The sequence below is a fragment of the Ptychodera flava genome (assembly GCF_041260155.1).
Source record: "Ptychodera flava strain L36383 chromosome 23 unlocalized genomic scaffold, AS_Pfla_20210202 Scaffold_24__1_contigs__length_23054250_pilon, whole genome shotgun sequence".
In the NCBI taxonomy this organism is placed as follows: Eukaryota; Metazoa; Hemichordata; class Enteropneusta; family Ptychoderidae; genus Ptychodera; species Ptychodera flava.
In genome coordinates, this window is record NW_027248278.1 from 10,358,129 (window position 1) to 10,369,651 (window position 11,523).

Consider the following 11,523-nt stretch of genomic DNA (forward strand, 5'->3'; position numbering starts at 1 on the left):
TCACCAGATTACATCTAATTTAACACAATTTCTCAGTTTTCTTCAACCTTTTGAGATTTACATGTGTCCGGTTAAGGGTCACATACAGTCACCTGTAATCTAAATATGCCAATATATGGTCAAAGGGGCGTTCCTTGGTATTCAAAATGCCCATATGAGGGCGCTGTTTTTAAAAAGCGGCCACCCACTGAAAATCTATGATTGGTTAGATTTTCTCTTTCCATGGTAACTGTGGCAAAATCGGAACAGGTGACAGTATACCTTTAATATTGTCTTTGCACGTTGACATAGACCACAACACAAGATTTATCTCGGAGACACCGCTCAATGTGGAATATTGATTTTGTACCATTTTGTATTATCAGTGCAGGCATTCTTCATTTACAGAGTCTTGAAAAGTTTTGAAAATCTTGAGATAAATTACTTAAATAGGATATTTACAAAGTCTAACATAGAAGGTAAAAAGTGTGAATTACAAAGTGTGTAACTCAAGTATCTCCTATACACTTTTATTACATGGCTAATATATCAAACATCACACTCCTACAGGATTCAATGCTAACTTGTTGATGAGTAGCTGTCCTTATTTGTCATTACTTGACTAAGGGGCCGTGGATAATTAAAACATGCGCACGGTAAACTCAACTTCTGTGTTTAGGGGGGGGGGGGGGATGGGGTTTTGCTGTATGTCAATTACCGAGCGCAAAATCGCACAAGTTTTCCTATTGAAACATCTCGCTACACGTTTTAATGTATTGCAAAATATCGCTACATTATTTGGAGTGTACCAGGCCATTAAGGCATCGGGGCTACACCAGTATTCTTTTTACATACATGTGAGTCAGTGCATGAGTAATACACTGTTTCATTTCATTTTATTGGTTGCGTCATTGTTGAGAGTTCGCACTGAACAGAGATTGATTTTAGATGGGGGAAGGGGGGGGGTAGCGTATGCGTGATTTGATTTCATAGCAACGTAATCACCGATTGTTGGATGCAGATGCAGATACAGAATGAGGCTTGGTTGGATTTTCACACTTCTAAACTTTCATTGGGGGGGGGTGGGGGTTGAAGACAAACGCACTTACATGTAGTTTTGTTTACGGTGCACATGTTTTAATTATCCACGGCCCCAAAACTGACCCAAAACTGACCAGAACTATTTTGACACCGTAGAACAGTGATTTAAATACAGTCATGTGCTGTTTCACGACGACAAATATTCATATAATTTTACGGATTTTTGTCTACCATGGAAATCAAGCATCTGATTGTACTTTGCAAATCAAACAGTGAAGTACGTATGAAACTTTTGTGTGGGGGGCATGTCAGAAAAAAACATTTTAGCTGGAACAAGGGACTATATATGTACAGGATACCACTTGCCAAGATTATGTCAGGTAAATGGCCACCTGCCCTCAGGCAGTCTGTTATGGGGCTGTAATAAATATTGTCAACTCTACAATCGATGCATTATTCTTTACTACATATGAGTTGTGGATTCTGAACTTTGACATGACCCAGAGTTGACCTGTCATAATTTACATATATGCCAGTGAATGGAGTACCTAGTATACTACATTGCATGAATATTATAGCTTTGTCAATAAAAGTGAATTTTGTGATGTCATCCCCTAGATTATTACAGTACATCCGGTACATCCGATTATCCAGCATTGTGGCCCAAGATGTTTTCTACATCTACAAATTCACTGGCATTGCACAAACTATGAAATAATAGCAATAATGTACCCCATTCACGGCCCATGATGGACTCGAGCAAATTAGCACTCCATAATGTACTTAGCTTCGCCTCGTACATTATGTCATACAAAAGATTGCTTTGATACTTATGGGCCGGGAAGGTGTACATCATTGCTCAATTACATCCACCTTGTGTGCAATATTGCGATATTTTACAAGTGTGGTTTTTAAAGGTTTGGCTGATTACTGAGTTGCTTTGATCTATGAACATGCATGTGAGTGGCTAGATGGTGTTTCAGACTGAAACGTTTATCACATATCTGACATTGGAACGGCCTTTCGCCAGTGTGCGTCCGCATGTGACGTTCTAAACTCTGCCTACTGCACAAGAATTTTCCACACACATTACACTTCACTAACGATGTCGCTTTTCTGTCTACTTTCCACATACGAGAAGTTCTGGGCCTCTGATCAGGCAAATGAAGTCCGTACTTCCTTTGAGAGCTGAAAAATGGACTGCACAGCCTGGACAATGGTCTGTCCGGAGGCTTGAAATTCCTTGCCATTGGCATTCTGCTTTGCTTTGCTCTATCCTCAGTGACATGTAACCCTGGCTGTGACTGTGAATACACTTGGCTTGGTGACCGTGTTCCTTTATTTGCTTGGCTTTGAGGCGTTTCTTTAACTGTTTTCCTGTCAAGACAAGTTTGCTTCTGCGAGTGAAAGAGATCCCGACTTTTGGAATGAACTGTATCTGCCGAGATGCTGTACCTGTGACCAAACATGTCTCTTGGAGGTGTCTTACTTAGTTCACCATGGCCAATACTGTGACTGACAGTACGGTTACTATTTTCTGCATTTCCTGCAGAACTGCTGAAAACAGTAGACTGTGGTAACACCTGTGTGAGACTCGATGTACTAAGACATTGCCCACTGTTAGTTCTCATTTGCTGAACTTGTTTCGCAAAATTGAGTTCACTTGATGTAAAAGAAGAGTGTGTTTCCGTGTCTGGCTGAATGTGGCATAGATCAGCCTCACGGGGCACACTGCCTAATATCAATTTCTGGTTTTGAAAATTGATGTTGTCTTTATTTCGGATTGTTTGATGCTGATTCTGGAATTTTGTCTGATCAGGGTAAGCGGTCCGTATTTTTTGCGCTGAATTGCATGGATATTGCTGGTGTTCGCTGACAATAGTCCTTACTGTTTGCGTTTGTGTTGGACTGTTACTGGTTAAATTTGAAGGCATCTGTGCTCTGTGCCACTGCCTGTGTGTGATTTCTCCATCGTTCATGAACACACTCCTTTTCTGTGTCATTTGCTGGTCATAGTTTCCTTCATAATCATTACTAGTAACTTTTATCTTTCGTTTTCGAATGCTGCCATGCAGCTTATCAGTAATGCATGTGCTATTAGTCCCAGACATATGTTTGGTGACATTTACACTATTACCATCATCATAATTTCCACTGTTAAGCCTTCCTTCATCAGCACTGGACACATGGCTGTAGTCTACGGCAGAACTGGTCACATCTACGATTTCAATACTCCTTGCTGGCGATACATATCCTTTGTGCACTAACAAGGAGGTCTCTCTTCCGACATTTACATTCCTGGTTTTGTTCACCTCCTTCACCTGTACAGCTGCATCATTTACATCTTGTGACGTTCTTCTATTATGAATATCTCCACAATACCCAATCTCAGATCTTGGATTTGGTACTTCTTCTCCGTGTATTGTATCATTCTTGGAGTACAACGCTTCCTTCCTGTCTGATATGCTAATAGGATGTGAGGTTTTCTCTTTTGGCTCCTCTTCGTTGTGCAAACTCCTTGAAATGATCAAGTCTTCTGTGACATAGTAAGATTCTGTTGGCATGGAAACCTCTTCTACATCACTGGCGGTCTCCTGTTCGACTTTCACTACAGTGACAATACCACCACCAGCATTCTCTGTACCACTGGCTTGTTTGCAGTCAGCATCATTTTTCACATTACGACACGAAAAATTCTCAGCTGTGTTCCTTTTTTCAAACTTGTGAGGTGCTTTTGTGCTCCCGGCATTACTCTCATCTTGACTTGATCCACCCCTGAAATAATCTAAGGTTCCAATATTTCCAAAATTGATATTTGGTATTGGAGTAGATGCTCTGTGTGTGTAACCATCACAGCTGTTCTGCATTTCGTCGGTACGTTCTAACTTAACTATGACAGGCGTAACTTGTTTCTGATTGTTCAATCCACTTTCATGGCACTGTGCTTCATTTGTTGAAGCCACTTGGTCATTTTCAGGAATGCTTCCCTCACCATTTGCAGAAGAGTTATTTGGGCATGTCTTATTTTCCTCAATTATCGGGGGAACTGAATGCTGGGTGTTGTCCTCACTATCTGTATGATGCTCTGAGCTGTCTTTTGGTAGGGTGACGTTGCAGCCTTTGTAGATATCATCGAGACCTCTGCTTGTGAACTTTTCTGTTTTAACGTGCATCTCAATTATGCCACTTTCACTCAGAAAATTTATGATTCTTGCCTTTTCTGCGAAAAAAAGTAAAAACAAGACAATCTATTATGTTGTTTTTCATTAACAAACTAGCGTTAGCCTGAATCCTTTTTTGATTTTGGTGCAATAATACTATCAGTGATTAAAAGTGTCTTTTGACGATTTCTTTCGATATTTCTTTTTTAAGGTAGAACGAGCCTCGGGGACAGATAGTTGGACTCTCAAATTTTTACAATTCTTTTCTGATCTACCCCTCATGGGGGCTCATTTTAAAGCTCTTGGAGAAAAAAAAACTTTTACCACCTTAGATTTTCAAAAATCTAAAATTTAATTTGTCCCCCATAGAGTCAACACAGGGATGGCGGCCATTTTGAATTTCAAATCTCGCAAAATGTTAGGTGATTTGTTTCGCTAGTGCCAAACTTTGCATGGGGACCCCTGAATTTTATTGTTGATATAGTAAGAGTATGATTGGAAAGTTTCAGTAAGGAAAGCTGGAGCAAAAGTTGAAGTCTTTCTCTTTCAAAGTGCATAAAGTTTTTTGTTCTACTCCCCAAAGCATATTGTTATATGGTACACAGTATTCAGCTTGTCAACTCAGCCTATACATGTGTTGACTGAATTGTCATTGTTGACATATGAATTCTGGTGTAGGTGTAGAAAAGAATTCATATGTAGGCCATTTAAAGAAAATTCTTTGTTTGCCGTCCTTTGATTTTTGATAAACCTACCAGCCAGCCAGGGAAAAAAACTGGAGAGGGTTTTGATCGAAACGATAGAATTTCGTTTAATGAACTTATGCGACAATCTGAGACAGTCCCTAAGACAGTAATTGACATATAAACATTACAGTAGAATGTGCCTAAGGGATAGAAAGACGTGGAGAATTTTCAGCTATTTGGCAAATTAATGCAAAGTTTTCAGAAAGACACTCTTGTTAGGGGGCACACTCAAAAGTTTCATCAAGGTTTAAGTAGGGAGGCCAACTGAAATTTTGAAATGTTCAATCTGCATTTTAATTAATGTAGTTTTTTAGATTTCAATGAGAGAAGCTAAACATTTTTTTTAATTTTCGAAATTGGATGAACGGTTACAATTTTATAGCTTTTTAAAACATTCACTTTTACTCTTTCTGTAGAAAGACAATACATGTAATAACAATGGGAACAATGGGACAAAAATGAGTTTTAGCTGAAATTTACAGTAAATTTGCTGTAACTTTGTTAATAAAACATCTTTTTGTACCAAATTTGGCATGGAGATAGATTTTAATGGCACACACAAATGTATCCTAAAATTACGCGATTACGATGGTGGCCATATTGGATTTATCCATGGCAACGGATGAACGACACTTAACGAGAAATGACAAAATGAAAATATTAAGCTCAAATGGCATAAGTGATATATCAAATTGAAGTCTTTTTGAGCTGATGACACTTTTGAATAGCTCTACTGCATTAAAACTACCTACAAAAAGTATTTTATCCAAATAAAGGCTTTCAAAACATCACCACTGGGGCCATGTGGAGTTTTGACATTATTTAGTAAAGGCTTCTTCAATTTTATCAGTTTCTGAACAATTTGAAACTTAGAATTTAATTTAAGGATTATTGGTTAAAACTATGTTCCAAAATTATTGATCATCTTTAAAATTCAGGAGTAATTGAATGAGAAGTCGATGTTTGGAGGTGCTAAAAATTGCATACTTGTCATGGTAAAGTTATCAGCAACTAAGATGGTCTCATCATACCACCTGTCAGACATGCAAATTTCCTTTGTTACAAACATTTAAAAAAATCAATACCCTTTCTCCAACACAGATGCAACTTATTCCCTTAGTTTCCTTGAAAATATTGTGTATGGCTGTCAAAAATCTATGTCGACAAAATCACAAAATTGCTATCTCCTCTGCGTAAAAGGGATTGATCTTCTCATTATTCACCGTGAGAAATTACAGAATTATGATTATCAAAACTATGGTCCCAGAATTTTGATATATGGACCGAGCTGTTCTGTGTACAGAAGAAATATGAGTGATCTCCGTGTGTACGGATCATGGAGAATTGTGGGTAGCCTCACTTACTGTGAAGCGTGGTCAATATCTCCGTCAATAAATACGTGAGCTGTTCAAAATTTCTCATTTTTCTAGCAAAAATTCAAAAGAAATAATGATAAACTGCGTACTAGAGGACGTTTCACTGAGAGTTGGTCGGGTTAGGTCTCGGAAAAATCGCTCTCAATTTTTGTCTCGGATTTGGTCATATACACTGTGTATGTTGGTGAAGAACCTTATATCGCGAGAAAGAGCGAGATCTGGGCTTTCAAATGAGTATTCGATGTAAGGGATGTTTTGATTGGCTCACCTTCAAAAATGCGTTTCAAAATCAGCGATGTAAATATTAGGTGCTGCCATGTTTCAGATCGCCGTTCCCGGTACCGTTTCTAGCTCAATTTTGCAGTTTATTCAAAAAGTAAGTAGTTCATATAAAGAAATAAAAAACATATGAGAGAATAGCTGCATTTTTAATTTTTAGCCTCATGTATTTTTTTCCACAATTTTCTTTCCCGTTATCGATGTTTTTCAATTTTGAACATGACTAAGTCACTGGTGATTGAGTGTCAATTCAGCACGTCCTGGGCGACCTGCTGGCCTCCCTAGTTTAAGTGTTTCATTTTTGAGGCACATACTACCTTAGAGAGGCACTCCCACTTGGTAACATTTTTAGAACACATTTTTTAATGCCAACGGTCGATATTTGACATGGCGACTGTGCGCGGATCGCGAGATATCGATAAAAACATGTCCTCAAAAAAGTTAAAGTTTGAATTCCGGTGGCCCACCTGAATTCAGCTTCCGAACATAGAACGTTCGGCACTGGGGTCATTGTCAACTAAGCTATGGAGTACGAGTCTACGCTGACGCTGCTGTACGCCACAGCAGTACCACTCGCGTCGGTGAGCGGTCATGTCCCATGGGAGAAAGCCGAGTCCTACTGACTCGGCACTACTGACTCGGCAAAAAAACGAAAAACAAAGTTTGCTGATTCCACCAGAATTCGCATAGGTGACTAGCACAGATAGGTGCGGTTGATACATAGTATGCATAGTGGCCGCCGCGTGGTATGCGCGCATACCACACGCGGCGGCCGCTATGTATCGAACCACGCGTAACTGTGTGGCAGACGACAAAATGTAGTCATCAGAGGCAACTAATATTTTATACGTAAAAACTGATATCTATGTGGTATTGTTTAAAAATTTAATACAACTGATTAAGAATAATGAAAACAACAAAAACTGAAGAGAAGTTTTAAAAAAGAATTACCAGAGGTAAAGGCATTGATAATGATGTATATAAAGTCACGCAGTAGGAGGTAAATTAATTGCGTCATTCGAACGTTTTTGGACTCCTTAGAATATCGTCAATCAGCACAACAACACACTTTCGGGGGATTTCGGGTCATAACCAGAAACCAGCGTAAAACTTCAGGATGTGAAAAATACGCTCGGGAAATAACATGTTTTTATTGATATTTCGCTATCCGTGCGGAGTCGCCACGTCAAATATCGACCGTTGACATTAAAAAATGTGCTTTAAAAATGTTACCAAGTGGGAGTGCCTCTTTAAGACTGAGACTAACATGGTTGAGTGTTTATGATTGTACAGTATGTATTATTGTATATGTAATCCTACTGTAGGATTTCTACGTAGTGCAGTCATTTTCTCTACTTACTTTTTTGTAACGAACATTAAAATGGCTATTGCAGCATGTCAACACATAGGACAATGAGAAACAAAACCTATTCTTTTTTTTTGGTTGACAGACGTCATATTTGCAGCTGTAAAATTTTCCTCTCAAAATTCCTTACCTTGAGATGTGAGTGTATCTTGGCAGAGACGTGAATGAAGGTCTTGGGCTGCTTTGGAAAAGCAGTCACCCAGATGAGTTATTTTGTTAATCCGCTTGGCCTCTTCCCAGACATACTTGCAATCTATGACGGTAAAATGTCAAAGGTCAGTGATTATGCTATTATGGAATCACTTCTCATTAAGTAAACACTACCCTTTGAGTGCCGAAGTAAATTTCTGTCACCTTTAAAAAATAAGGCCCAGTCAATTTTTTCAGATTTTTGCCAAAATTTTGATGAAAAACTGTAGCCAATGAAATGTGATAAACATTTGGTCCAAAATTATCAAAAAATTTACAGGTAAATTCATAATTATAGGTAAAATGTTGCACTGAAATTATGGTGGGAAAAAATTACAGCACTAAAAGGGTTAATGACATTTCAGAATTGAAAAATTCTGAAAAATACATTTAAAAAATTGGAAGTATTCACTTTAGGGTAACTTTTTTTTCCTCAAACTTCGGATAGCTTTCCACCTTTATCAGGGTTTTTAAAGTTGAAAACAAAAAAATTTGTTTTTTCCCTAAAAATTATTCATGTAATATTGATCTTCCTGTGTGAAGAATATCTTGGTCTGGGAATTTCTGTTTCTGGCTGAAATTTTGGGGTAAATATTTACAAGAAGCACAAGTACACACTTTTGCGTTTGAGAGTACCATAAGACTTGATTGACAATGATAAAGCTAAGCGGTGGTGTCAGAGCATTTTCCGCATGCACGTGGACAACATCCATTGTGAAAAATCCCATTGACACCTACCGTTCACTATGGAGGCCTGTTCTGGTCAAAATTATGTTACATTAATTTTAATGTGTTAAAAATAAATTGTTTTTGTAGTCTTGAATTAATTTTACTTGTACTGTCAATTAATATCGTATATTCCTTGCATTAATTAAACACATTTTAAATTAATCTTACATGCTGGAATTAATATTTTGTAGCATAGAATTAAATTTTACTGTTCTCGTGAATGAATTTTGTATTTCGAATCCTCCTAACGTATATCGAGAGGACCATTCCAGAACAAGGTGAATCTAGTCTGTTTCATGGAAGTCTGACGACTGTTCCCTCAGTCGTTTGTTTGATTTTTGTTTACTTGTTTCTTTTTGTTTACTTATTTGTTTTTATTGTCTCTTCTCTTTTAGTTTTTTTCTATTTTTCTATTTTGTATTTACTTGTTTACTGTTATTCTGTCAGAGTTCCATGTGGTTGCGTTGGTTCCGCCTCTCACCAAGCCGTCTAAGAGCAAAGACAAGTCCCCCAGTATCAAGTAATCGAAAACTGACTTCATATACATAGATCATCTGTAAAGTCTACATTCAGAGGAGAACAACTGTCTTTAGGTTGAGCAGAAAGTAGTTGAATCCTTCCTGACTCCTTTCTCGCATGACAACTTGACGACTAGGGCTGGAGTGCCACCTTATTGAATAAAAAGCGTGCGCAAAGGACTGTGGGATTAGCCATCAAATTCTACAATCACACAAAATTAATTCTGAAACCACAACATTAATTCAGGTACCGGTACTAGTCAAACTAATTATAGACTACATAAAATTATTTCAGCATGGGAAATTAAATAGAAAATGGAAAATTATTTTGGTATACTGATAAAATTAATTCTAGACTACACAAAATTAATTCCAACACATAAAATTAATTTTAACAGATTAAATTAGTTCCAAGAAAATAGAATGTTAATTCAAGGTAGCAGTATAAAAATTGATTCTATGCCACACAATATTAATACCAGCATGTAAGATTAATTTTAATTATGTTTAATTAATTCAGGGAATATACAATATTAATTGCCAGTACCAGTAAAACTGTTTCCAGACTACATAAAATTGATTTCAACATGTTAAAATTAATGTAACATAATTGTGACCAGAATGGGCCTCCATAGGTGGCCACTCAAACAAAGATGGCAACTTATGAGATAAGCCACACAAGTGGACAAGGTGAGACTTGTGAAATTTTTGATGATCCAATTTCAGGTTAGAACAGACCAAATAGCAGCATATATCGAGTCTTACATCTACACATGTGCCATGAGTAACGGCAGGACTTGCAATTATTATGAAATAAAGTTGATAAAAGTCGTGGTCAAGTTCACTTAAGTTTCAGGAGATTGCCATGGAGTTTTGTTGATTTCAATGATCCTCAAAGCAGGACAGTTTTCATGGGAATCCAAAAAGGCTAACAGCTCTACTATCTGAATAATATTTTTCTGTTCAATTCTGTGTTTCCTTAATATTTACATCACGGTCTCTCGTGTGTAGCATACATGTTTTTCACATTGCTGCGGCCAACCTATCAGTTCGCAAGCCTCATACGACACCTTGTTCCGATTTCAACGCGTAACACTGTATGACCTAGCTGCAGCACAGTAGCTCGAGGTTTTGCCTGGGTATTTGGGTCGGACGGCAAAACCACATGTTTTGCCGACCGACCCATGCAAAACTCGAGCTACTGTACTGCAGCTATGTATGACCTTGCAACTATTGGAGGGGTTTTTAGTCTCAAGTTCACATATATCGTCAGCTCCATGGTGCTATCTGCATAATTGCCATCTTCATCTTCACCGTTTGTCCGATATTTTTTTTCACTGGTGCATGGTGCAATCGGGAAGCTCTGGTTTGCCATCGATCGTCAGGTACGGGAGTATCGTGACATCAGGGCCCCTGTTGCTTGACCCATGCCAAGGTTCATTCGCACATAGCTTAGCGTAAACGCTGTCAAACTGACAGATAAAAATAGGGTGGCAAGTGACCCGGAAATCCAAAATATGAACTTACCCTGCGAGTTCAGAGAGGCCGAGCTATTGCACGAGTCACATCGATGCAATGGTTGACCAGTCTGTTGTGTTGTTGTTGTGAGGTCGCGTCGTCCATCTGTACCTCGTGTTGTAATCCATAATTTGCTTGAGGCAGGGATTTTCCTGCTTTTCGGGGAAAACTATGTGAACTGTCCTTGCCAGACAAAACCTTACGTTTACACCTTCCATAGCCGTGCGCCATTAATCAGTACAAGCATTGCCTTTTGTCGGGTCGTACGTGCGATTCACAGTTGCTTTGTATCGCTGAAATATCGCACAGTATGATGGGTGAAAGAAAGCAGTATGTCATAGAGGGCGCTCGTCCCAATACTTTCATTCGACATCCTATCTAAAACCTTGATCTTTTTTCATACTACTAGTTCACTGGTACTATGGAAATCAATGAAACTTGCCCGTGATGTGATCTCGTCGAAGCTACTGTCTGTTTGGCATGCCAACGTAGAATTCGATCACCCTTAGGGGCCCCTACCAATATTTCGGACTCCGCATCAGTGGCAAATATACCCTTACTCAATGTTTACAAAAATTGAAAAACTGATTTATTTCAACAAAATCTCATCTTTAAAGGTAA

General features: G+C 38.3%; 1 protein-coding gene across 1 annotated transcript; it reads right to left on the reverse strand.

Moving 5' to 3' along the window:
- Nucleotides 1–1,159: 1,159 nt before the first annotated feature.
- On the reverse strand, nucleotides 1,160–11,190 carry LOC139125031 (uncharacterized). Its single transcript, XM_070691144.1, has 3 exons — nucleotides 10,912–11,190; nucleotides 8,079–8,201; nucleotides 1,160–4,240 (listed from the first exon to the last, which is right to left on the reverse strand). Exon 3 carries the CDS (start codon nucleotides 4,191–4,193, stop codon nucleotides 1,932–1,934), a length of 2,262 nt encoding a protein of 753 aa, XP_070547245.1. The 5' UTR covers nucleotides 4,194–4,240; nucleotides 8,079–8,201; nucleotides 10,912–11,190; the 3' UTR covers nucleotides 1,160–1,931.
- Nucleotides 11,191–11,523: the final 333 nt, after the last annotated feature.